Genomic DNA, 27,054 nt, shown 5'->3' on the forward strand with positions numbered 1-27,054 from the left:
ATTTCCAACACTTACACAAGAGACACGGGCATGAACCTCGTATACTCTAGAGTACTGTGTATGTGTGTATGTGTATGTGTGTGTGTGTGTGTGTATGTGTGTATGTGTGTGTGTATGTGTATGTGTGTGTGTGTGTACGCTCACCTGCTATTATACGCCCTCATGCACTCCTTCCCACACCTTTATGCCCTGTTACTCCCTGATACGCCCTCATGCCCCCCTGCCCACACCCTCATGTTGATACTCCCTATTACGCCCTCATGCCCCGATACGCCCCCATGCACGCCTTCCCTCACCCTCATGCCCTGAGACGCCCTCATGCCCTCAACCTCATGCCCTCCTGCCCACACCCTCATGCCCACGCCTTCATACCCTCAACCTCATGCCCTCCTGCCCACACCCTCATGCCCTCCTGCCCACGCCTTCATGCCCTGAATACTAAGAGGCAAAACAGCTGGCAAGCGAGCGACCACCACCACCACCACCACCGTCAACACAAACCGGTCTGAGCTACAACTCTAACAGCAGTCTTAATCTTTTTCTTCTATTAAACTTTTTCAATTTCGGATTTATTTTTTGTGAGTCTTTGCTGAGTTTTATTACGTTGTTGATTACTTTTTGTCATCTTTTTTGCGGAATTTTGGTCATAGTTTTTATTTTAATTTAATTGTCGATTTTTTTTTGGGTTATTCATTGTTGGATTTTTATGTTTCGGTTTTGTTTATGTAATGTTTATTTATCAATGTTTTTCTTCTTCTCTTCAACTCACTTTCTTTGTTTTGATGTTATTTTAATTTTTAGCGATTCGTTTTATCCTTTTTAATTTGTTTTAATGTGATTTCTACTGTGACTGTTTATCCAATTTCCACTGCCATTTATTTTTAATCCATTCATTTAGCTTCTAATTATATACACACTAAGTCTATATTGAGATATTTGCTTAACTATTTATCCAATCACACAATCATAAATGCAAACAGTTATTCATTTATCCAAACACAGAATTATTTATGAATAAAGTTGTTCATTTTCATCCAATCACATTCATAAATTTATTCATAAACCCAATCACCATAATCATTAATAATAGTCTTATTTATCTATCCAGTCATATATAAAAATGCATTTATATACCCAATCATATATGGAAATTAATTTATATACGCATTCATATACAGAATAAAATATATTTATCCATATACCCAATAAATAAAATTACATACCAAATCATATGTATAACAGATTGACTCGTTGTATCCAATCAATAGCAATAAATATGTACCTATACTCACATAATCATATAATAGACTTCTTCATATACTCGATTATATATCAATATATTCGTATACCCACTTAGTATATTAGTCTGGAGTGAGTCTTTGAGGTCAAGGCCACAGACAGAACCTGACCTCACCTGACCTGACCATCATCCTGAAATATGACTTCAAAGGCCTGACTCTCGATCCTACTTTGATCTGTTTGTAAGTCTGCCTATCTTTCTGTCTCTCTCTCTCTCTCTTGCTGTTTATTTATCTGTCTATATGTCTGTGCCTGTCTTTTTTTCTGTGTCTCCTACTGTCTGCCTGTCTGTGTTTGTCTGTCTGTCTGTCTCTTTGCCTATTTTTGTCAACATGTCTCTATGTCTCTTCGCCTTTCTATCTTTTAAAGGGTTATTTATCTTTGTCTCTCTCTCTTTCTATTTATTTCGTTTCTGCTTTTTCTTGCAATCTCTCTCGTAATTTCTCTTTTTCTTTGTTTGTCTACTTAGTTTTCTTTCTTTCTCACCTTCCCCCCCCCCCTCCCCTTCTATGTCACTTTACCTTTTTTTTCTCTACCTCTTTCTTCCTCTCTCACTTTTCTCTTTTTTTCCCTTGTCACTTATTTTCATTTGTTTTTATTTTATTCTCTTTGCCCATGTCTTTATCGTGTTTCTCTCTATGCATTTCAGCCTCAGCAACGGGAGAGAGAGAGAGAGAGAGAGAGAGAGAGAGAGAGAGAGAGAGAGAGAGAGAGATAGAGAGATAACTTCCTAGTATCAACTGAATACTGTACAAGAAATCTTATTGCATATCTCGAGGCCTTCCCTTTGAACACCTCCCTGACGACAACCTGTAGTGGAAGCATCGTCCTTTCCTCTTAGTCCTCTTCAACACCTTCCCGACGATGAATTACAGAATCAACATCGTCTTCATCCTCTCTCCCTACACCCCCGGCAGGAGTCGTACCAGCGCCTTCCTGACGTGCATTGAAAACATCGTCAGCGTTCCTACCCTCCCCCCCTCCTCCGGATGTCACGACAGCGTTCCTGAGCCACAGGGAACGCGGTGATGCGAGGCGTTGTTAGGTCATATTTATTCTCTTGTGTGAATTTCGATCCTGTTTTTGTCTTAGCGCCGTCAGATAGGTGCAAAGATCTCTAGTATACTTTAAATAATTGTATCCTTCCCTGGTGTGTGTTTAAACAATGCTCTCTTAAACTTTACGAAGGAAGATATATAATTGTAAATAAAAAGCTCCTTCACAAACATACTTACAAAAGAATGTGATAAATCATTCTCTCGTGTCCTAAGAACGTTGACATAACATTAACCTTCAAAATAATCCACATTTATCCCTCGACTGATCATTACAGAAATAATCAATAATACTCCAACTAATTCAATTAATATTTTACGACATGTTGTAAAAGTATATAATTTAGTAAAGATAAACAAATAAACAATTCGGTTGTAGACATTGATTGTAATTATAGGTTAAATATATTGTATATGTTACGACAAGACTGGATTAACACGAGTGGCTTTATTGAACACTTTGGTGAGGTGAAGTATATCTGTGAGACCTTATCGTAGTGGTGACCTCAGGTGGATGACCTCAGTGGCTGATATCTGCTTCTTCACCTCACATGTCCTCACACTACACGTCCTCACCTCACACCACACGTCCTCACCTCACACTACACGCCTTCACTTCACACTACACGTCCTCACCTCACACTACACGTCCTCACTTCAATTTACACGTACTCACTTCACACCACTCATCCTCACTTCACACCACACGTCCTCACCTCAGACTACACGTCCTCACTTCAATTTACACGTACTCACTTCACACCACACATCCTCACTTCACACCACACATCCTCACTTCACACCACACATCTTCACCTCACACTACACGTCCTCACCTCACACCACACATCCTCACCTCACATTACACATCCTCACCTCACACTACACGTCCTCACCTCACATCACACATCCTCACCTCACTCTACACGCCCTCACTTCACACTACACGTCCTCACTTCACACTACATACCCTCACTTCAATTTACACGTACTCACTTCACACTACACGTCCTCACTGCACACTGCACGTCAACACCCCTCAACAGCTCTCCACTACTGAGAAGATTTCCCCAAATTCCCATAAATGTTGAAACCCAGACACTCACCCCACGAGCCCCTCAGTGACCCAGGTCATGGGTCACTCTCAGCCACTCTCGTCCCTCACTAGACACGTCACCAGGTGGGTTAGCTCACCTTACAACACCATTTGAAAGAGCGCCACTGCAAGTATATAAAAAAAAAGGCGAGCGAACGTACGTCAGACGCAGCATCCACCACAGATAAGGTTTAACATGTCCCATCCAAGTCAGTTTTATCTTACAGTGAACAGTTTGACCCCCGTATTCTCAAAGGATAATTAATATAAGTCACTTTTCCTTAACTCAGAATAACACAACTCACAAAACATACAGTATAGTCTTAGGACAATATTGACACCATTTTGCCCATCCTTATATCGTATTTTATATGAGACAGTTGGAAAATTTAACGCAGGAACCTTTAAGCATCCACCTGTGTGTTGTCTCCTAAGTGAAATAACTAAAGGCCATTCTCACATCTCCGGGTCGAACAGGAATTTATAGAACGTGACTTTCAGAGAGTGGGATGCAAGGGAGGGGAGAGGGGGTGAGGAGTGGGAGTGTGTTAAGGTAGAGTGGGGAGGAAGGTGGGAGTGTGTTAGAGTGGGGAAGAGGGTTGGAGGAGTGTGTGAGGGAGGAAGGTGTGTTAGGGGTGGAGGAGAGAGGAGGGAGGAAGGTGTTAAGGTGGTGGAGAGAGTGAGGGAGGAAGGTGTGTTAGGGTGGAGGAGAGAGTGAGGGAGGAAGGTGTGTTAGGGGTGGAGGGAGAGAATGAGAGAGGAAGGTGTGTTAGGGTGGAGGAGAGGAGGGAGAAGGTGTGTTAGGGTGGAGGAGAGAGGAGGGGAGGAAGGTGTGTTAGGGTGGAGGAGAGAGTGAGGGAGGAAGGTGTGTAGGGTGGAGGAGAGAGTGAGGAGGAAGGTGTGTTAGGGGTGGAGGAGAGAGTGAGGGAGGTGTGTTAGGGTGGAGGAGAGAGTGAGGGTGAAGGTGTGTTAGGGTGGAGGAGAGAGTGAGGGAGGAAGGTGTTAGGTGGAGGAGAGAGGAGGGAGGAAGGTGTGTTGGGTGGAGGAGAGAGGTGAGGGAGGAAGGTGAGGGGTGGAGGAGAGGAGGAGGAGGAAGGTGTGTTAGGGTGGAGGAGAGCGAGGGAGGAAGGTGGGGACGTGTACAGTATCCACCTGTCTGCTACCTCGCTCTCTACGGCCACCTGCTTTAATTAACCTGGTGGTGGTTCTCAACAAGTTTTATCTCTTTTTATCTTTCTCTCACTCTCCTAATCCTTTACGATGTCAGTTCTTCTCTTTCCCTACCCCTCTCCCTTTCTTCCTTCCCGTCTATCTCCCCGTTCTCCTTCCTTTCCCCCCCTTACTTCTCCCTCTCTCTCTCTCCTCCCTCCAATCTCTCTTCCCTGCCTCTCCTTCTCTTCTAACTCTCTCCTTCCTTCCCTCCTTCCTCCTCCTCCCTTTCTATCTTCCCCTCACTCTCTCCCCATCCCCCCTCTCTCCTCTCCCTCCTCCCCTCATAACTCCCCTCTTCCCCCCTCTCCCTCCCTCAATCACCACTACTGTGTGCTCGCTCTTGCAGGAGTTATGGTGCTCAAATTTTATGGTGCCATTAGAAAAATAATCACCGTAAAAGGAAATTGTTTGGTCAAGGAAAACACTGAGTTCCGCGAAGCCAATACCATGAAGACAATACCATGAAGGCAATACCATGAAGACAATACCATGAAGGCAATACCATGAAGACAATACCATGAAGGCAATACCATGAAGACAATACCATGAAGACAATACCATGAAGACAATACCATGAAGGCAATACCATGAAGACAATACCATGATGACAATACCATGATGACAATACCATGAAGACAATACCATGAAGACAATACCATGAAGACAATACCATGAAGACAATACCATGAAGGCAATACCATGAAGACAATACCATGATGACAATACCATGAAGACAATACCATGATGACAATACCATGATGACAATACCATGAAGACAATACCATGAAGACAAATTCTTAAATACTTATGGTTGCCACGTCAGACGAATGTTCGCCTTCCCTTTGCCTGTAGTGGCGCTTCTTATGGTTCGGGTCATTAGGCACTTACACAAGCGATCATGTGCGTCTGGCGTTTATGTATTATGTATTATCTGTCTGTCTGTCTATCTGTCTATCTGTCTGTCTGTCTATCTGTCATTATGTCTGTCTATCTGTCTGTTTATCTAAGTCTATCTATCTGCCTGCTTATCTAAGTCTGTCTATCTGTCTGTCTGTTTATCTGTCTATCTGTCTGTCCTTCTGTCCATTTGCCTGTCTGTCTGACATTCTGTCTGTCTGTCTGTTATATAATTCACTTACTGTTAAATATGATTGTCTTTCTAACATGTCTGTCGATGTTATTGTTTTAAGGTGTAGGGGAGGGGTGATGGGGGTGATGGGGGAGGGGTGATGGGGAGGGGGTGATGGGGAGGGGTGATGGGGGAGGGGTGATGGGGGAGAGGGCGAATGGAGGAGGTATTGAGGGGGAGGATGAGGGATGAGGGGTTGAAGGGAGGAGGTGAGGGGGTGAGAGAGGGGGGGTGAGGGGAGGGGGTGAGAGAGGGGAGGTGAGGAGGAGGGGGCGAGGGGAGGGGGATGAGGAGGACATATAACTGGTATGTTTCCTATTAGGTAGATAATTTACCAGGAATATATATATATAGTATAATATGTTCCTGTGAAGAGTGACCCAGCTATATGCCCTTGAGGATCATTCACTAAGATAGAGTATAGTTGTGACGTCGTAGGGTATAGTTGTGACGTCGTAGGGTATAGTCGTGACGTCAAAGGGTACAGATGTGACGTCGTAGGGTATAGTCGTGACGTCAAAGGGTATAGTTGTGACGTCGTAGGGTATAGTTGTGACGTCATTGGGTATAGTTGTGACGTAATAGGGTACAGTTGTGACGTCATAGGGTATAGCTGTGACGTCATAGGGTATAGTTGTGACGTCATAGGGTATAGTCGTGACGTCATTGGGTATAGTTGTGACGTCATAGGGTAAAAACGTTAGCTGTCGAGGTCCAACAAAGAGCCACAACAATTTCCCTCCGAGGTAAACATTTAGGTGATTATCTAATAAGAGGTTTCCTGGAACTGCTCTTGTGTACGTAAATCACTTAGTTAGACCTACATGTAGAAGCATTTATTTCTCCGGATGAGACCAACTTCATGTGTTTTGATACTCCAACTGCCCAGGGTTCACTAACTCTGTACACAAGACAACAACTTTTAAAAATTAATAATAAATTCAATTATAGATTCCTACACTAAAAACTATACTATGAAGTTTATATTCGTTTTATATCACGTGAGGACAAGAACCAGACCAGACATAAGGTAATAAGAGCTGAGATTTACAAGATTCCTATTGTGTTTTGAGGAGAGACGAAGGACAGTTCAACCTGATGAACATAATGGAAAAAAAAGGAAAAAAAAAGATTGTTTGGATGGTTTGCATTCCATACGCGGGTCTTGACGTTGGCTCGCTGCTGATGGGAAACATTCCAATCTAAAAATATTTGAGAAACTATCAAATTTGCTCCGTGTCTCAGAGTATAGAGTATGGTAAATTTGCTCCGTGTCTCAGAGTATAGAGTATGGTAAATTTGCTTCGTGTTTCAGAGTATAGAGTATGGTAAATTTGCTCCGTGTCTCAGAGTATAGAGTATGGTAAATTTGCTCCGTGTCTCAGAGTATAGAGTATGGTAAATTTGCTCCGTGTCTCAGAGTATAGAGTATGGTAAATTTGCTCCATATCTCATTACAGAAAACTATTAAAATTTGTTTGATGTCTTAAGTCAATTACCATACAGAAAACAGGAAATTTGATTGACATATCAGACCAAAGAGACACTAAAACAACACGCCATTATTTTGTCAAAACTGAAAACAAGGAGTTGCTTATGTTTGACAGCTGTGAGATATTTCATACAAGAAAAAACGAAGAAAATGGGAAACTGGGGTGACGTAGACCAGAGGGTGAACTAGTCCCAATCCTGATAGAGCCCAGTTGTAGGCCCCAGTATTTATGGGTCCCAGTACTTGTAGGCCCCAGTATTTATGGGTCCCAGTACTTGTAGGCCCCAGTATTTATGGGTCCCAGTACTTGTAGGCCCCAGTATTTATGGGTCCCAGTAATTTTGGGCCCCAGTACGTGCAGGCCCAAGAACTAATGGGCCCAGTACTTGCAGGCCCTAGTACAAATAGTTCCCAGTACTAATGAACCACAGGCGGACGGGCGGACGGACGGACGGACGGAGACAGACAGACAGACAGAAAGCGAGACAGATAGATAGATAGATAGACTTCTCGTTGCTTCAATCAAGTCGGAGCTTCAAGTTAAGAATCAGATAAAATCAGAGAACTCTATGGTAAAAAATCTTAATTAGTTATGACAGGTGTTCCAGGTGTGTGTTAATGAAGGTAACTTGTGACGCTGGTCAGTCATTAAACTCTGCATATAGATCTCTGGGTTAAGTAATGAACAGGTAGATTATTGTTATTATTGTTATTATTATTATTATTGTTATTATTAATATTATTGTTATTATTATTATTGTTATTATTAATATTATTGTTATTATTTATTATTATTATTATTATTATTTTTATTATTATATTTGTTCTTATGTTTGGATAAAATCAACTACGAATTACAGAAACAAAAAAGAATTGAAGAAGGCAACACAAATAATCAGTTAACAGGTTTAGAATAATATTAAAAAGAATGACCAAAGGAGTAAGAAGCATAACAATAATGGAATAAATGAAAAACAGGTAATGGCAGAAAAGGGAAAACTAATAAGAGTGAAAATTGACTTTGTTTTAGTGAAGAAAGTTGAGGAATTTTATGAAGTAGTTTATACATCAAACAAACTATAGAGAGAAATGTAAAGAGCTAGACGATAATGAAGGGAAAATTTAATAACAGGAAAATGTAAACGAAGAGAAATGAAGTTAAACAAAGACATAAGACAGAATGAGAATAAAGATAAATAAAGATAATTAAGAAATGAAATAATACTAGAATTAACACAATGAAGAATTAAATAAAGATAATAATGTTGTAGAGGCAAGAAATGACGAGAAATAAAACCCAAATAAAACGAATTGGAGAAATAAGTGAAAGTTAAGATAAAAATATTAAAGAATATATGGAATTTTTAGATGGTATCAATCAGCGTATAGGGAAACTTTCATAACACGCGGCCAGGAAGATGAGTACATTGTTTTACTGAAGTATTTAAGTCTATTTTTACTAAGAAAATCTTGCGAATGAATTAAGAAAAATAAGACGTGTTTTGAACTAAACAATTTTAGGGTAAAGGATTTGTTAAGGAGCGGTTGTTATTGTTATTGTTTTTATTGTTTTTGTTATTATAATTATTGTTGTTTGATATAGTTTTCTTTGTTAAGAACATTCATTTTGTTTTGTTTTATGTTATCTTTGTATTGTAATAGTTTCCTTATGATACTTTCAGATAATTTGTGAAAAGAGTTGATTAAAACTTGTTTAATGGGCAAACAAGTTTTACTTCATCCCACATCAATTTAATCAACTCCTGTCCAAATATTCACTCTTCAACTGTAATCAAATGTCTTGACCAGGTATTTACCCTCTGCGATATGGCAAGTTTCATTCACTCAGATCGAGGTCCATCTTTTGTGTCGCGTGAACTCAAAGATAATCTTTCCCACAAGGGGATGGCAACAAGCAAAACACCCTACCATCCCATGGGAAACGGGCAGGTTGAAAGGTACAATGCTATTATTTGGAAGGCTGTTCGTCTTGCCCTGAAGTCACACGACCTACCGGACCATAACTGGGAGGCTTACTACCGGAACAATGCACTCCATCAGATCACTTCTGTCAACATCTACAAATAATGCACCTCATAAACGTTTGTTTGGATTCCAGCGACGCTTGTCTCATGGCAATTCTCTACCTTCATGGCTAACAACCTTTGGCCCAGTACTGCTTCGAAGATTCGTCAGGTCTAGCAAAAGTGATCCTCTCGTTGACTAAGCTGAACTATGACCCTACTTACGCCCATGTACGGTCTCCTGATGGCCATGAATCAACTGTATTTCTTCGTGTCTTGGCGCCATGGCCCACCGGGCCTGTGTCGCATATTGATGAGAAAGAAACTGTGATTGGCGAAGACACTGTGTACCGTACATGATAATGATGTCTAATCAGAGATAATTGACCCAGTAACTACTCAAGCTGAATCAGTGGAACAGAGCCTACCTTGGGTTCAAACAACGCCAGCTTTGAGAAGAACTACTAGAGTATCAAAGCCGCCTGAACGCTCTGGATCATTATTTTTTCCAGTCGGGAAGAATGATCAAGTTTTCTCTGTTAGGAACATTCATTTTAAGTTTTGTTTTATGTAATAGTTTCCTTATGTTACTGTCAGATATGTTGTGAAAAGAGTTGATTCGTCCCTTTAAAAATGGCGGAGGAGCAACTTGTGTTTTCCTCTTACATGTTGATAGTGAACTTGACAACACGTCCATAAACTTTGTCTATTCGTTGAAAATGTGACTGATGGTAATGGTGATAGTGATGATGATGGTGATAGTGATGATGATGGTGATGGTGATGGTGATGATGTGGCGATGGTCAGGTAGACTAAGGAAGAAGAAGAAGAAAGAAGAAGAAAGAAGGAAGATAAAATGAAAAAGCAAAAAGAAGATATAAAACTAAAAGAAAGAAAAAGAAATTTAGAAAGAAACGAAATAAGAAATAGGAATGAAGAAGGACAAAGAAGCAACAAGAAAGAAAAAAGTAACAAAAGAAAAGAAGAAAGAAGGCAGATGAAAGAAGAAAAAGAACAAGAAGGAAGAAGGAATACAATGAAAAATAAAAAAGAAAGCGCAAGAAAAATAGAAGAAAGAAAAATAAAGAAGAGAAAAAGAAGAAATAAGACAGAATAAGAATAAGAATTAAGAAGAAAGAAGAAGCAAGAAGATAGAAAAAAGAAAAAGGTAAAAAAAAGTAAAGAAAAAGCAAGTAGAAAGAAGATAGAAAAAAGAAAAGGAAAAATAAACAGGAAAGAAATTAAAAGAAGAAAGAGAAAGAAGAAGAAAGATGACACTAGACACACACTACGATAATAATGAGTAAAAACACTTATTACAGACACCACCTGCACTCTCTCCTGATGCACAGACCCTCACAGACCCTCACAGACCCTCACAGACCTTCTCAACCCCTTCACAGACTCTCACAGAACCTTCTCAACCCCTCACAGACTCTCACAGAACCTTCTCAACCCCTCACAGACTCTCACAGAACCTTCTCAACCCCTCACAGACTCTCACAGAACCTTCTCAACCCCCAACAGGCCCTCACAGAATCTTCTCAACCCCTCACAGACTCTCACAGAACCTTCTCAACCCCTCACAGACTCTCACAGTACCTTCTCAACCCCTCACAGACTCTCACAGAACCTTCTCAACCCCCAACAGGCCCTCACAGAATCTTCTCAACCCCTCACAGACTCTCACAGAACTTTCTCAACCCCCAACAGGCCCTCACAGAACCTTCTCAACCCCTCACAGACCCTCCCAGACCTCCACCTCCCCTGGCAGGACTTGTCGCCGTGTTTGATATTCTCGCCAGTGCTCATCATTGAAAGTTTTAAAAACGAACTTAAGGGAGTTTTAGCCTGGTCATATTGGCATCCGTGAACACCAGTCCTCACCCCACATTCTGAAAGATTCTCGCCTGCCCTAAACTTTTCCCTTCGAGTTTCAACCTAATTTCGACGCCATTTTGGCCTGAATTCCTACAGAAAGAGAGAGAGAGAGAAAAAAAAAAGGAGTTAGGGGAATTTCAGTCCTTGACCCAGATTCTCAAAAGGTTTTATGATATTCATTTCTTCTCTCGAATCTCACTGTTTAATAGATGCCATTTTTGCCTTCATAAACCCTCAGCCTTTAAGGTCCAGATTCACAAGGATTCTTAATGTTATTTTCCCCTTAACTTGAGACCTGAGAGAACATCTAACTGACTGACTGACTTAACTTACGACGGAATGATATACAAAGAAGGACAAAGTGGCCGTAGAATAGATTTGAGACTAATATAATTAAATTCTTTCGTTTATTCTTCACTGATGAAAGAAAGTAAATAAAAAACATATAATTTCATCTAATGATTATTTCATCTGAAGGTTTGACTGCTGGCTAATGGGACTGTTTCTGGCTTTAAATAAATGATTACTGCATTATCTTTGTAACTTTGTCTGTCTGTCAAACTTTAAAACGATATTGAAAACGCTTTGATTTCATCAGTGTTGGAGAAAATGGGGAAAAACCCTGTCTAATTCTAGGAGAGGGAGTTTCTCCAGCACCAACACCAACACCACCACCAACAACAACACTACCAACACTATCATCGCCCACCACCACCACCACCACACACGGCACCTGTCAGTGAGGGAGGTGTTGTGTAAGGTGGGTCATCGTGGTGTAAACAAAGGTTTCTCCAAAACTTTATAATTCCGAAGTGTTCCCCAAGGTAATATAAACATCAGGTGTTCCCCAAGGTAATGTAAACATCAGGTGTTTCCCAAGGTAATGTAAACATCAGGTGTTCCCAAGGTAATATAAACATCAGGTGTTCCCAAGGTAATATAAACATCAGGTGTTCCCCAAGGTAATATAAACATCAGGTGTTCCCCAAGGTAATATAAACATCGGGTGTTCCCCAAGGTAATATAAACATCAGGTGTTCCCCAAGGTAATATAAACATCAGGTGTTTCCCAAGGTAATATAAACATCAGGTGTTCCCCAAGGTAATATAAACATCAGGTGTCCGCCAAGGTAATATAAACATCAGGTGTTCCCCAAGGTAATATAAACAACAGGTGTTCCCCAAAGTAATATAAACATCAGGTATTCCCCAAGGTAATATAAACATCAGGTGTTCCCCAAGGTAATATAGACATCAAGTGTTTCCCAAGGTAATATAAACATCAGGTGTTCCCCAAGGTAATATAAACATCAGGTGTCCGCCAAGGTAATATAAACATCAGGTGTTCCCAAGGTAATATAAACATCGGGTGTTCCCCAAGGTAATATAAACATCAGGTGTTCCCCAAAGGTATAAACATAATATAAACATCAGTGTGTTTCATCAGGTGTTTCCCAAGGTAATATAAACATCAGGTGTTCCCAAGGTAATATAAACATCAGGTGTTCCCCAAGGTAATATAAACATCAGGTGTTCCCCAAGGTAATATAAACATCAGGTGTTCCCCAAGGTAATATAGACATCAAGTGTTTCCCAAGGTAATATAAACATCAGGTGTTCCCCAAGGTAATATAAACATCAGGTGTTCCCCAAGGTAATGTAAACATCAGGTGTTTCCCAAGGTAATGTAAACATCAGGTGTTCCCAAGGTAATATAAACATCAGGTGTTCCCAAGGTAATATAAACATCAGGTGTTCCCCCAATATAAAACATGTCCCAAAGGTAATATAAACATCAGGTGTTCCCCAAGGTAATATAAACATCGGGTGTTCCCCAAGGTAATATAAACATCAGGTGTTCCCCAAGGTAATATAAACATCGGGTGTTCCCCAAGGTAATATAGACATCAAGTGTTTCCCAAGGTAATATAAACATCAGGTGTTCCCCAAGGTAATATAAACATCAGGTGTTCCCCAAGGTAATATAAGCATCAGGTGTTCCCCAAGGTAATATAGACATCAAGTGTTTCCCAAGGTAATATAAACATCAGGTGTTCCCCAAGGTAATATAAACATCGGGTGTTCCCCAAGGTAATATAAACATCAGGTGTTCCCCAAGGTAATATAAACATCAGGTGTCCGCCAAGGCTTTACATTATGGAGTGGGTAGATCAAACGCCCGGCGGTATATTTTGCGTTGTTGAAAGTATTAAGAGTATTAATTAATTTCTCGTGTACGCCACAACCTACAGTCTCGGAGATTGGCAAGATTAGTAAGAGAAAATTCCAATCCCCTTCCAATCCTATACTGGAGATAAGAGAAAGCACGCGGCAGTCTTATTTGATTAGGTTTTAAATATGGATTCTCAAAGATTCTTGAGTTTGATTCCGCCTGTAAGTGGAGGTCTGATAATAATAGACCTGATTGGCTCACCTAAGTTACGACACCGATTTCTGATTCGATGTGATTAAAAAGTTGAAATCGAATCTTAGTTGGAGACATGGTGAAGTGTGGTGACGTGTGGGGATGTGTGGTGATGTATGGTGATATGTGGTGGTGTGTGGTGATGTGTTGTGAACTATGGTTAATATGGTGATGAGTGGTGAAGTGAAGTGTGAAGTGTAGTGAAGTGTGGTAAAATGTAATAAAGTGTGCCAAAGTACAGAAAAGTGTGGCGAGGTGCGGTAGTTGGTGGAGTGTGGTAGTTAATGAAGTGTGGTGTCAGACTGCGAGGTGGTGGCTGGTGAGGTGTGGTGACCGTGGCCGCAGTGTGGTGACTGGCACCGGTGTGGTACTGAATAATTTACAAGTCTCTGTAAGTTTGATGAAATGGCTCCTGATTGTTAAGCTCTAAGGTTAAATAATTCACGGACTTTCTAGAAAGTTTGTTGACATGTTTCTTGCAAACTGTAAGGCTGGTGATGGTGTGCGTGTGTGTCCCTAAGCATTGTGGTTGCAAGTGAGTTTAAAAGTTAAGATTTAGCGTCGTGTTATGAACTCTCGAAGCCATATTTGGTTTTATTTTTGTTACGAGAGAGAGAGAGAGAGAGAGAGAGAGAGAGAGAGAGAGAGAGAGAGCGTTGTGGGGCTGAAGTAATTTATTTTTATTTTTATTTTCTAGCGAGAGAGAGAGAGAGAGAGAGAGAGAGAGAGAGAGAGAGAGAGAGAGTTGTGGGGCTGGGAAGTAATTTTGTTTTTATTTTTATTTTCTAGCGAGAGAGAGAGAGACAGAGAGAGAGAGAGAGAGAGAGAGAGAGAGAGAGAGAGAGAGAGAGAGAAGAAAGTTTATGCTCATTACACTGAGGAATGCAGAGAATTGAAAGAGCGCGAAAACTTAGGTGTTTACATTGTGAGTTAAATAGCCAAAACACGCGGGAAAACTTTGTATACAAATTGCATCCTATTGTGTTTCTTCCGTGAACGACGTGTCTCTTTCTTTCTCTCTCTCTCTCTTTCTCTCTTTTCCTACCTCTCGTTTACTATCTTTATCTCTCTCCCACCCTCTACCTCGTTACGTCTTTTAGGCTGCCACCGAGCAAGACCTTTCATCAGACACCAAACATATTCAGCTAACTTATTCACGTAGGTACTTTTACGTCCCTCCGTCATCCTCAGCCACCTACCTCCTCCTCCACCACCTACCTCCTCCTCCACCACGTACCACCTCCACCACCTTCCTCCTCCACCACCTATCTCCCCCACCACCTATCTCCTCCACCACCCAGGAGATCTACAGCACATCATATCCAGTGTCAGTAAAATCCCTCTCAAGGATTTGCTGTCGTCCACCTTATTGTAAATATTCTTTTCATTCCTCACAAACAGACAAAGGCACTATCGAATCTATTTAGGATTACAGTACTGGAATATAGAAGCATCATAGTGGATTATAATGTTGTTGTTATAAGTGAGATTATATTTGGATGTGTACGGTAAGGAGGCTATCTAGCTATCTATCTATCTATAGAGTCTAGTGTTAAGTACTGTAACTTCTGTAAGTATACGTAAAGTGACTCTGTAATAAGTATCTGTATAACTATAAAATCTTTAGTGTTAAAATGAACTACCAAAACAAGTGTCGTCGTAACACCAGTAGCGGCGGGGGATCATTTCATCTCAACGCTGTGTTTATTATTGGTGTTGATGAGGAGTGAGATATGGTAATGGTGCCGGTATAACACCTCTATTACTATGGCTACGATAAGAGTCATGTTACAGTAGTCGACGGTAGGCTGTATTTATGTAGGCATATTAACGTTTATGGCCTACGGGGATCTCTTAACTTCAAAGATTAAATTCGATATTAGAGAAAAATAATTCTTAGACCTCGTATGTTTTTCTTTATGGGTTGAGCTCGTGATAAGAGTTGTATTGTGTAGGTAGCCCAGGAATCGTGCGTTCTTGAGACTATCAGAGGATTACCATAATATTTTCATTCTCAGAGGGTACATCCACGTTTTTATAACTTGGAACCAAACGCTGGATTCCGCCTACTTAGCGTATAATATTGACTCAACTACTGTACAAGATATCGTTTGCAGTACCCGTGATAACCTGGCCAGAACAGCAGCTGAAATATTGATATTAATCTCGTATATCTATGTGCGCAGTTGAATGGGAATGAGCTTATTCTATACCTGATTAAGAAACAATGACCTTTGTTCAATAACATCGTGCGTGTTGTTCATCTTGGTCACGCGGGATGCTTAATGGATACTTGGCAACTCCCTCCGAGGGCAGATGCTGCCAACGTCCTAGACTCAAGAAGTTTGTGACTTCCTGATATATTCTATGCTAATTTACTCATTTGGACAATACTTCTGTTGTTATTTCTTTTTAACTGGATGCAAAATATTATTATCTAAGTTAATCAATTAAGATAATACCATTAAATGATTTAGAAAGATGAATTAATATTTTGCTTTGTAAGGTTCATGGAGGACAAGTGTGTTCTGGTAACGCTGGGGAGGGCAGTTGGGCACGGTAGCTTTGTGACTTTAATTGGTTCCACCCAACTTCAGGAGGCGTCGCACAATTCATCGGCCGTAAGTCTTTGTTCGGTCGATGTAGTGTTGTGGCGATACATAAACACCAAAATTCAGAACTTTCAACAATTTTCATCTCGGGACAATGACTTTTTGTTTGAGTGTATGGCGGGGTATGAAAGAGAGTTCGATAATCTAAATTTTAAATGGAAACGATTTTCCCGCGCTGGTGGGTCTGACGCGGCTGGATGAACAGAAGTACTTTACAATGCCGGATTGGCCGCACACAGGTGCAATCTACGTCCCACTAATGATAGCCTTTTGTTGTTATTGCTCATCAACGACTGCCTCTACTAGAATTGCAAACTCTCCGCTAAAATGTCCCAAACAATTGACAATTTATGCCGTTTCAGAAGACTTTAGTAGCAGCGAAACATCACAATAACACTCCGAGCGGCGGGAAATCCAACTTCTAAAACGACGGTAAAAAGAAAAAAAAAACGATTATGACAAAAGAGCATCGAAGTGGTGGAGTCGGAACCTGTGAGGGCGGGATCCAGGCGTGCTGTCCCGGGGGCTGGTGTGGCTCGCGGCGGATCCAACTCCCTAAAAATAATAGGAGGGACATTCTCACGTGGCGAGCAGAGGCAGCAGGTGTATGAGAGGCAGCTCACACTCCCCCTCTTGATATTCCTCTGCGTACGTCTATCGCGAACGAGGAAAAACTAAAATGTGATCGGTCTGTCGGGCGTCTGTCTGAGCCTCACATTTTATACTCGTAGGTTATATTTTCCATTAAGCTGGAGATAAGAGAACATATGTAATACTCATACAACGAAGCAAAGACAACTTCTGTTTCAAGTTTAAAGTTTATAAGCAACTTCTCAAATCTTCTTACGATATATAGCTTCCCCCCCCCTTCCTCCCTCCCTCCCTCCCACCCCTAATTAGACACTTGACAGCGCATCTAACTGTCTCACTTGAGGCAACGGCACAACAATGACGGTGCAAATGACGTCGAAACTGTTACAAGACTCAACTTATAACAGGATACATTATCTTTTCCTCGGACAGGGAAAAATAAACCAAAAGAAAGTTAACGTAAGAATCTTTAAGACTGCAGGTGCCTGAGCGGTGGTAGTGAGTGGCTGCGTGGAGAGTGTGAAACAGAGAACACGGGTTCGAATGTATGAGTGTTAGTATTAGGGAGGTTAAGGACAGGTGTCGAGTGCACTGGCTGACTGAGGGAAATCGACATGATCGATAACCACAACCATTTTTTCAACCCTCTCGCCGGGACCTGAGGGAGGGTACGTGTGTCAAGTGTGTCTCTGTTAACAAGTTATCCACAGAGATGACAACACAAAATTATGTAATGTTAGTGTGTTGATACTTTTTATAATATTACAATGACTTTAGTTGCTAGTTAATCAACACTACTACTTTATATTACAAAAAACGTTGCTACCAACCTCCCATCATAGCCCACACCTTCGCCACCATCTTAATACTCCTAATAAAAAAGTAACTACCCTAGCTGAGTTACCTAAGCCACAGATCTATGCGACCTACTACTACTACCTTGCTCATATTCATTTCCTACCATCCTCAACAGCTCCTTCACTACCCCCACCTCACCCTATTTCCCCACTAACTCCCCTATCCACCCCCAGCATCACCCCATCATCATATCACCTCCTCTTCTCCCCCTATTCCATCCCCCCCAACCCACAACAGTACCTTAATACCCCTGTGGTTTAATTAATCTTATTCTCTATAATTACCACCCAGAGGCAAGGGTTAGGGTTGTTCTCACCTGTTACCCCCACCTGTTATGACCTCCTTTATCATCTGTACATGGTCACCACCCCATCCCCACACACACCTGATGCGTCACGTCCTTACCTCAATTTGTCCCAAAAACAAATGTGAAATCTTTTTTCCTTAAAATGGATTCTCAAAGGTGATATATATATATATATATATATATATATATATATATATATATATATATATATATATATATATATATATATAAGCGTAACTGAAGCTATGAGAAACTAATTAACCAGTTTACTTTAGCTACGGTAATATGAGAGATTCTTAAAATATTTTAAATCAGTTTCCAGGTGGCTTGAAACTATTAATGTAGATTGTTCACTTATATTACGAAATAATGATAGAGTCTTAAATTCTCTTGTTATTTATTTTCACCTTAACCAAGAGAAGTTATAAGGCTAGGCTAGGCTAGGTGAGGTTAGGCTAGGTTAGGTTAGGTTAGGTTAGGTTAGATTAGATTAGGTTAGGTTAGGTTAGGCTAGGTTAGGTTAGGCTAGGTTCGATCACTACAGCTTCGACAAGCAAGACGCCCCTGGAGAAAATGGTTTCGTAATTATTCTCAGACTTTACCATAATTATATGTAAATAAGTCTCCAGGTTAATGGAAACAACATTACCCCAGGAACAACTGAGAATACATCTTTATGTCGTAACTTAAGTCAACGGGATAGATGTATTCTCACAGCTGTAGTTAGGAGGAATATATTAGCTGTAGCAATTCTGTGGGTTTGATGTAGTGTTGAATGGGGGTATCTGTATGTCCGTCCGTCCGTCCGTCCGACCACCTATGTATCTATCTCTATGTATCTGTCTGTTTAGGATACTTCGGGTGGCAGGGAGAGTTTTTATATTGGAGGAGAGGGATGGAAGAGGGGGAGAGGGATGGAAGAGGAAGAGAGGGCTGGAAGAGGAGGAGAGGGATGGAAGAGGAGGGGAAAGATGGGAGTACAAGTGGGGTGAAAGATAGAGGGTGTGGTTGGAGGGGATATGAAAAGAGAGGGAATGGAGAGGTGGCTAAGATGGAATGGGAGGGAAGGGGAGGGTGCGTGTATGTGTGTGTGTGTGTGTGTGTGTGTAAATTGAAGTGTGGGCACCGGTAGGAGTACATATGTATGTGTGTGTATGTGTCCACGTGCACGTGCGTGTACGCTTAAGTATGTGCACTCAGGTGTATGTGTACATCTACAGACCCACACGTGCATCATCACCTGCACACTGACGCACATATACACCTGTGAGAGTGTATGTATGTATGAACACCCTGTGACTGTATAATTAATAGGTGTACCTCCGCTCCCCCCCCCCCAACGACCCCATCGATATCTCTTCCCCTCCTCCCCCACTTACTCTCATTTACATCCCCACCTCCACCCCCACCTCCTCCTCCCCATGCCTACCCCCTTCCCCCCCACCGTACTCAGTTCCCCCTTACCTCTTTCCATATATCACCTCCACTACTCCTCTCCACTTACCAAACAAAACGTTGGAATATTTCTTCATACTTTTTATTCTTCCTCCTCCTCCTATTCTTCCTCTTCCTCCTCCTCCTATTCTTCCTCCTCCTCCTCCTCCTCTCGGCGTACCACATGACACTCTTCATCTCCTCCTCTCCCTCCTGCTCTTGTCGTGTTACATGACTAAACCATGACAGTCTTGCCTCTCTCGCTCTCATCTTATTGTTTATACAGGTCACCTCTTCTCCCGCTGTAATGTATTCACCTCCTCTCAACTTCTCCCCGAGTGACACTCCCAGTAGCTACCACCACCTCACACCCCTTCAGTTAACACACACTATAACAGGCACTATAACACACACTATAACAAACACTATAACACATACTATGAGACGTACTACAACAAGCACTATAAAACACATTATAACACACTATAACTAACACTAAAACACACACTATAACACACTATAACTAACACCATAACACACACTATAACACTATAACTAACAATAAAACACACACACACACTATAACAGACACTATAATAAAGACACTAACAAGCACTATAACATACAATAACACACTATAACACACTACAACAAACACTATAACAAGCACTATAACAATCATTAATAAATAATAACAAACTCTAGCAGCACTGAAAATTACAACAATCACTAATAAATGATATAACAATGATAACAAACACTAATAGCTGTAAACAAACGCTAACAACCATAAACAAACGCTAACAACCAGATACAAACGCTAACAACCAGATACAAACGCTAACAACCAGATACAAACTCTAACAGCAATAAACAAACTCTAACAACCAAAAATAAATGCGCTAACAACCATAAACAAACTCTAACAACCGCTAACAACGCTAACAAGCCGCCATGTCCGCTCTGAGTTCTATGGTAATTTGGTCACGTTTGGCAGCTGTGTATTCCAGGCAGGCGGTGACAACGGAGGTGCCAACACTCGGGGAAAAAATGGCTCTCTGGGGGGGGCGTAAATGGCTCTCTGGGGTGTAGATGGCACTTTGAGATAGTGTGTGGCTCTCTGGGTCACACCAATGGCTCTGAATGGCATGATTGACACTTAGAGAAGCAAAAATAGCATCCGTTGGCGCTAAACAACTACTTTTGTTACGTAAATGGCACCCCTGGATCGTAAATGGCACTTTGAGGTGTGTAAATGGCCTTTTTTGAGATATAAATGGCTTCCTGTAGAATATAATTGACTCTTTGAAGCATAAAAAGCTCTCAGGAGTCGTATGAGAGAGAGAGAGAGAGAGAGAGAGAGAGAGAGGGGTGGGGGGAGGGGAAGGGTTAGCGATGACGTACACAGGTAATAAAGAATCATAATAAGAGGAATTTGCACTGAGTAAGAAGTGATAAAATGAAGACGATAAATCACCAGAAAATATCAGCCACTGCCTTAATAGACATGAAGAACAGACATGAAGTAGACATGAAGAACAGACGTGAAGTAGACATGAAGAACAGACGTGGTGAAGTAGACATGAAGAACAGACGTGAAGTAGACATGAAGAACAGACGTGAAGTAGACATGAAGAACAGACGTGAAGTAGACATGAAGAACAGACGTGAAGTAGACATGAAGAACAGACGTGAAGTAGACATGAAGAACAGACGTGAAGTAGACATGAAGAACAGACACAAAGAAGAGACATGAAGAACAGGTGTGAAAATTTAATTAAAAATAAACATGAAATTAAACATGAAAATGGACATGAATTTTAACATACTATCTTAAATTATATTATAGTGAATTCTAGTGAAAATGAGAACTAAAATCAACAGATTATAGACAAAACCTGCTATCATCTATCACCTGGGTGGATGATAGCAATAACTGAATGATAGCGACCACCCACGATAGATAGGGGGGGATAGGGGGGGGGAAGATTGTAATTGATGGGAGGAATGGGTCGGGCTGAGGTGCGGGAAGGAGGGTGAAAGGGGGTGGGTAGGTGGGGGAGGGGTGGGGTGGGTGGGGGGAGGGGGTGGGTTGGTTGAAGAGGTAGGTGGGGGAGGGGTGGAGTGGGTGGGGAGGGTGGAGTGGGTGGGGAGGGGTGGTGGGTGGGGAGGAGGGGTGAGTAGGTGGGGGAGGGGGTGGAGGTTGAAGAGGGGGGGTGGAGAGATGGGGTAGGAAAGGTGTGAAGATGGGTGGAGGTGATTATACTAATGAGTAAGGGGGAGGTGGTAGGGGGGTGGGGGGTAGTGGGTGAGTAGTGGTGGTGGTAGTGGTGGTGGTAGTGGTGTAGTAGTAAATGATGCAGTGGGGTAGTGGTTATGGTGGTGGTGGTGGTGATGATAGTGGTGGTGGTGGTGGTGGTGGATGACTTAATAAAGGTAAATATACAGAGAGAGAGAGAGAGAGAGAGAGACCTACAGCCGGGCACCGTGTTGGCACTATTACTATGGCCAGACCGTCACACACATGCTAATACCCAGGTGGTGACGGAAGCTGTGCAGGTGTCGGGGTACTGTCTCTGTCTCCGTCTCTTTCACTCTGTCTCCTTGTATCTGTGTCTCTCTTTCTGTCTCGCTATTTGTCTTTTCTCTTAATCTTTCACTTTATCTCTCTCTGTCTCTCTAGCCTCTCTCTTTCTTTTTCTGTCTCGCTTTTTGTCTCACTTTTAGTTTTTCTCTCCGTCATTCTGTCTATCTGTCTGCCACTTTATCACCATCTCTTTCTGTTTGTCTGTCGGTCTGTGTGTGTGTGTGTATGCGTGTGTGTATGCGTGTGTGTATGCGTGTGTGTGTGTGTGTGTGTGTGTGTGTATGTGTGTGTGTCCTTCAATGCAGGAGGTAGTATCGTCTGTCGAACTCCCCGGTGGAGGTATCCCTGTGAGGTCCTTCCCCCTCGTCACGGGTCACTGGTGCTGGGGAGGGGGAGGAGGAGGAGGATTTTTTTTAACTTGCCCCATGAGGGCTAGCGAGAAGGAGGAAGGGGGTTAAGTGAGAAGTTGTGAGGTGGGAGGCACAGTAGGAAGGCAAAGCTTGGAGTACAATTTGCCTATTTAGAGTAATTCAGTCAGGTCTTGACACTGAGGATGCTATCACTGTTCACTGCCATGCAAGACAGTGGTTCATATACATTATACAGTATAAGTCATATTCTAAATGAAGACTAATCAGTGTGGGCTAGCAGCAAATTTAGGATAGACCACAAGAATGTCCCCAAGCACTCCTGATTAAATGTAGTAATTACATAGTTCTTGATACAATAAGCCAGGTGGTCTGAAGTATTTGACAGTGTCACATTCAATAATATAGTGTTCAAGTGTATGCTTTAAAGGTTTATTACAAAGTTTACATGCTGAGTGTTCCGGTGTGGGTACAGCGTTACTAACTTGCCAGATGTGTCTGTATCCTAGCCTAATTCTGGCCACGACTACATCACATTGTCTGGTTCTGTCCTTATGCTGGCCATACCGGTACCTCTTGTCACAAAATTTTTTATATTTACAAATGTGACAACTGGGTGAGGAGGGGAGGGGACAATGTGGAGGAGTGATAGTGAGGTGGGGTGAGGAGGGGAAGGGGCAATGGGGAGGAGAGGCAGTAAGCTGGGGTGAGGAGGGGAAGGGGCAATGGGGAGAAGTGATGGTGAGGGGGGTGAGGAGGGAAGGGGGGGGAGGAGACAGTGAGATTTGGGGAGGAGGGAGGGACAATGTGAAGGAGTGATAGTGAGGTGGGGTGAGGAGGGACAATGTGAAGGGAGTGATGGTGATGAGGAGGGAAGGGACAATGGGATGGAGAGACATGGCTGGGGTGAGGAGGGAAGGGACAATGGGGAGGAGAGACAGTGAGATAGTGAGGTGGGGTGAGGAGAGGAGGGGCAATGGGAGGAGACAGTGAGATGGGTGAGGAGGAAGGGACAATGGGGAGAAGAGACAGTGAGATAGTGAGGTGGGGTGGAGGAGGGAGGGGTAATGGGAGGAGAGACAGTGAGGTGAGGTGAGGAAGGGAGAGCAATGGATGGGGAGAGACGGTGAGGGGGGTGGGGAGGGGATGGTGACAAGAGGCATGGTTGTTGAGGAGTGGGAGGAAGTGGAAGGGGTCGAGGCACAGTGAAGGAAGGGAGGTAGGAGAGTAGGGGTGAAAACATGAGTGGTGAGAGTGAATGAAGGGGGAGTGGTCAGGGATGTGGCGAGGAACTGAAAGAAAAATAAAAGAAGGAATGGGGAGATGGAAGAGAGGAGGAGGAGGAGGGCGAGAAAGGGGGAGGAGGAAGTGGTAAGAGGAGGGAGAGAGTTAGTTGTGAGGCAGGAGAGGAGAGAGGAGAAACTCACACAGGTAAGCCATTTAAGCACGGTCTAGTGCTTTAATTCAAGGGCCTTGTTTAGACACGACTCAGTGTGTGTGTGTGTGTGTGTGTGTGTGTGTGTGAGTTTTGGTAGGGTATGTGTGCGTGGTCTCTTGTGCGTTTATGTACACATACTCCTGCATGCTCGTGTATCTCGTGTGTGTTTGTTTACGTTCATGCATGCAAGAACACATAAGATATATTTCCTTCAGCATGAGGCGCATGTACTGTACGTGCACCCAGCTCACGGCGGATGCATTAACATTTATACATATACATGCAAGCACACCCACCTCCTCCTCTCTCTCTCACACACACACACACACACACACACACACACACACACACACACACACCACACCCAGTCAAAAAACAACCAAACACACACACTACATTCCGTCAACACACTTCCCATTACTACCCCACAATCGACAGCTGACCCACCAAACACGCCCATTCATTCGCGCTCATTCATACTTTCCATTCCTCTAAGCACTCGAACCAGCGTCGTGCCACGTGCTCTTTGTTTATCAAGACGCGGCGGCCCAAGTTTGTTTACCAACACGCACCGTTCGTGCAGGATCATGGATTCACCATCGGATATGACGCGAACCAAAACCAAAATGCGTTCATTAATACCCCATGGCATTTAACTCAAGTCTCTCTCTCTCTCACTTTCTCTCTCGCTCTCTCTATTTCATTATACTTCTATCTCTCTCTCTCTCTCTCTCTCCCTCTCTCTCCCTCCCTGATAATAGCTTAGATTTTTAACCCCTGAGGCTTTCAATCTGCCGAGAAAAATAAGGAAATATTTCTGGTTGGAGGCCCAGAGGAAGACGACCTTTGTCTCATAACAGAGTTAGTGAGAAGCAGCCAGTGTATCGTCTGTGTGTGTGTGTGTTTGTATGTGTGTGTCAATACTTTCGAGCTAGCCCGACTGCATACCCAGGCAGACAAGTGCCAGCGCCGGAAAGATACTGCCACCACCCCTCCCGCACTAGATGTAGCCCTCCACACGTGCAACATCAGTGGACGACCCTGTATGCACACTTTGGCCTTGAAGTGAATGTATGTATGACTCAGATTCTCTTTCAGCCTGCCCCTGGTTCAGACACACCTCCTCTCTAGTCACCTCAGAGCTCTCCAAAGAAGGTGACATCCTTAATAACTCATAACAGTGTATCAAAGCTGGATGATCGTCATACTCGATTACGAGTGACAGAAACGTAGTAGTAGTATGTGTGTGTGTGTGTGTATGTGTGTGTGCGTCAACGTCAAATGATGACTGCACCCATTACAAAATACACACACACATATATATATATATATATATATATATATATGTATATATATATATATATATATATATATATATATATATATATATATATATATATATATATATATATATATATATCGCTGCAACGATATTTGTCAGTGATTTTGTTAGGCAGGTAAGCTCACTGGTTATTAATGTGTTGATTCTGAGTAATTGCAGGTATGAATAAAACGCGCGCGCGCACACACACACACACACACACACACACACACACACACACACACACACACACACACGCCAAGCCAGCCTGGAGGGGCTGTCTCCACCTTCAGTCACTCACCTGTGGCGTCCCCCAAGGCACCAAGATGGGACCACTCTGCTTCCTTATGCTCATCAATGATGCCCTAAGAGAAACCCCTGTTCGCTGGAAATATGTCGACGACTCCACCATTGGGATCAGCGTCAACAATTCTGCTCCCAACTATACCGCCCTTCAGGATTTATTGAACAGTTCCAAAACTGGGCCACCAACAACCATGTCACCATCAACCATACCAAGACCATGGTTATGCACATCAACCTCTCCTCCGACGTTGTCTCACCTCCTTCCATTACTTTAGGTCCCAACACACTCCAGGTTGTAGATTCCACTAAGCTCCTCGGCGTCATCATAGACAACAAACTAAATTGAAAACCACACATCAATAAAGTTGTCAAAACCACCAGTTTCCGTCTCCACCTCCTCCGCCGACTCAAGTCCCTCGGAATTCCTGCATCCAAGCTCCTCAGTGTTTACTCAACATTCATACTTCCCAAGCTCACCTACGCCTCCCCTACCTGGTCTTCCTCCCCAAATGCCACACAACGTAAACACCTAGAAAAAGTGCAAAAGAGGGCATGCAAGATTATTCTCTCCCCTTCCTACTCCACATATCAAGAAGCGCTCAACACACTGACCCTTTCGACTCTCACTGACCATCACCACGACCTCATCTGCAAATTTGGTAAGAAGCTTCTACACCATCCCCGACACCGGCTCCTACTACCACCTGAGATCCCTTGTCCGAGAATTGCTGTTCGACACCACAACCGCATCCAGCCCATACGTGCACGAACTGATCGCTATAAGAACAGCCCAGTCCCAACCATTGTAAAGATTATCAATAACTTGTAATAAATCAGTGTATTCACTCCCAGTAAACACTGCTCCTTACATCTAGTTATTATATGTCTTATTTGTGTCACTTATGTTACTTGTATATTATTTGTAATTCAAGTAACCTATTTCCCCAAATATGTAACTGTATATTTTCAGCCTTCTGGCTGCTATGCTTTCAATAAACCGTTAATTATTATTATTATTATTATTATTACACACACACACACACAACAGTCAAGAATAAAAAAAATAAAAGAAACTCACCCATAACACCAGCAGTAGCCCAGATACCTTTGTTCCTACCAGTTTATCAGACACCTTATGTAAATATCCGCCCATTAGGACTCATAAATTGGTCCCGATTAGCTCCTAAAATCGACCCACTGATTCGAATCTTTTTTTTTTCTCAAACCTTGCCGGAGGTTAGAAAGGCGAGATGGAGGTGGTGTATCAGCGTGTATTGTGTTGGAGGAGAGGGAGGGACCAGAGGAAGGTGAGGAGGGAGTGAGGAAGAGAGGAATAAAGAGAAGAAGGATAGGGAAAAGGAAATACGATACTGGGGGTACGGAAGGAGGATGGGAAACAGAAGGAAGGTGAAAGAAAAAGGAGGGAGGGAAAGAAGGAAGAAAGGACGGGAGGGAGAGAGGGAAGGAGGGCTGGGAAAGGAGGGGGATGGAGGAAAAGGAAAAGAGGAAGAGAAGAAAGAAAAGAAGGGTGGAGAAAAGAGGGAAGCGGAGGTGGAGGATAGAATCGAAAGAGGAAGGAGAGAAAAGGGAAGAAAGGAGGGGTTGGAGAGGAAATAGAG

At 42.5% G+C, this 27,054-nt stretch overlaps 1 protein-coding gene across 1 annotated transcript; it reads left to right on the plus strand.

Moving 5' to 3' along the window:
* The first annotated feature begins 212 nt into the window (after positions 1 to 212).
* LOC121877970 (protein TRACHEARY ELEMENT DIFFERENTIATION-RELATED 7A-like) lies at positions 213 to 11,125 on the plus strand. Its single transcript, XM_042383932.1, has 2 exons — positions 213 to 445; positions 10,711 to 11,125. Exons 1-2 carry the CDS (start codon positions 213 to 215, stop codon positions 11,123 to 11,125), a joined length of 648 nt encoding a protein of 215 aa, XP_042239866.1.
* The last annotated feature ends 15,929 nt before the right edge of the window (positions 11,126 to 27,054 follow it).

The sequence above is a fragment of the Homarus americanus genome, unplaced genomic scaffold (assembly GCF_018991925.1).
Source record: "Homarus americanus isolate GMGI-L3 unplaced genomic scaffold, GMGI_Hamer_2.0 scaffold13464, whole genome shotgun sequence".
Lineage (NCBI taxonomy): Eukaryota > Metazoa > Arthropoda > Malacostraca > Decapoda > Nephropidae > Homarus > Homarus americanus.

What these genes read in the sequence shown, in the direction of transcription:
- LOC121877970 (XM_042383932.1), top strand. Translation starts at nt 213, where the DNA reads ATGCCCCCCTGCCCACACCCTCATGTTGATACTCCCTATTACGCCCTC. An exon ending in CATGCCCTGAATACTAAGAG is followed by an intron (nt 446 to 10,710) that starts GCAAAACAGCTG and finishes ACCCCTTCACAG; the next exon opens with ACTCTCACAGAACCTTCTCA.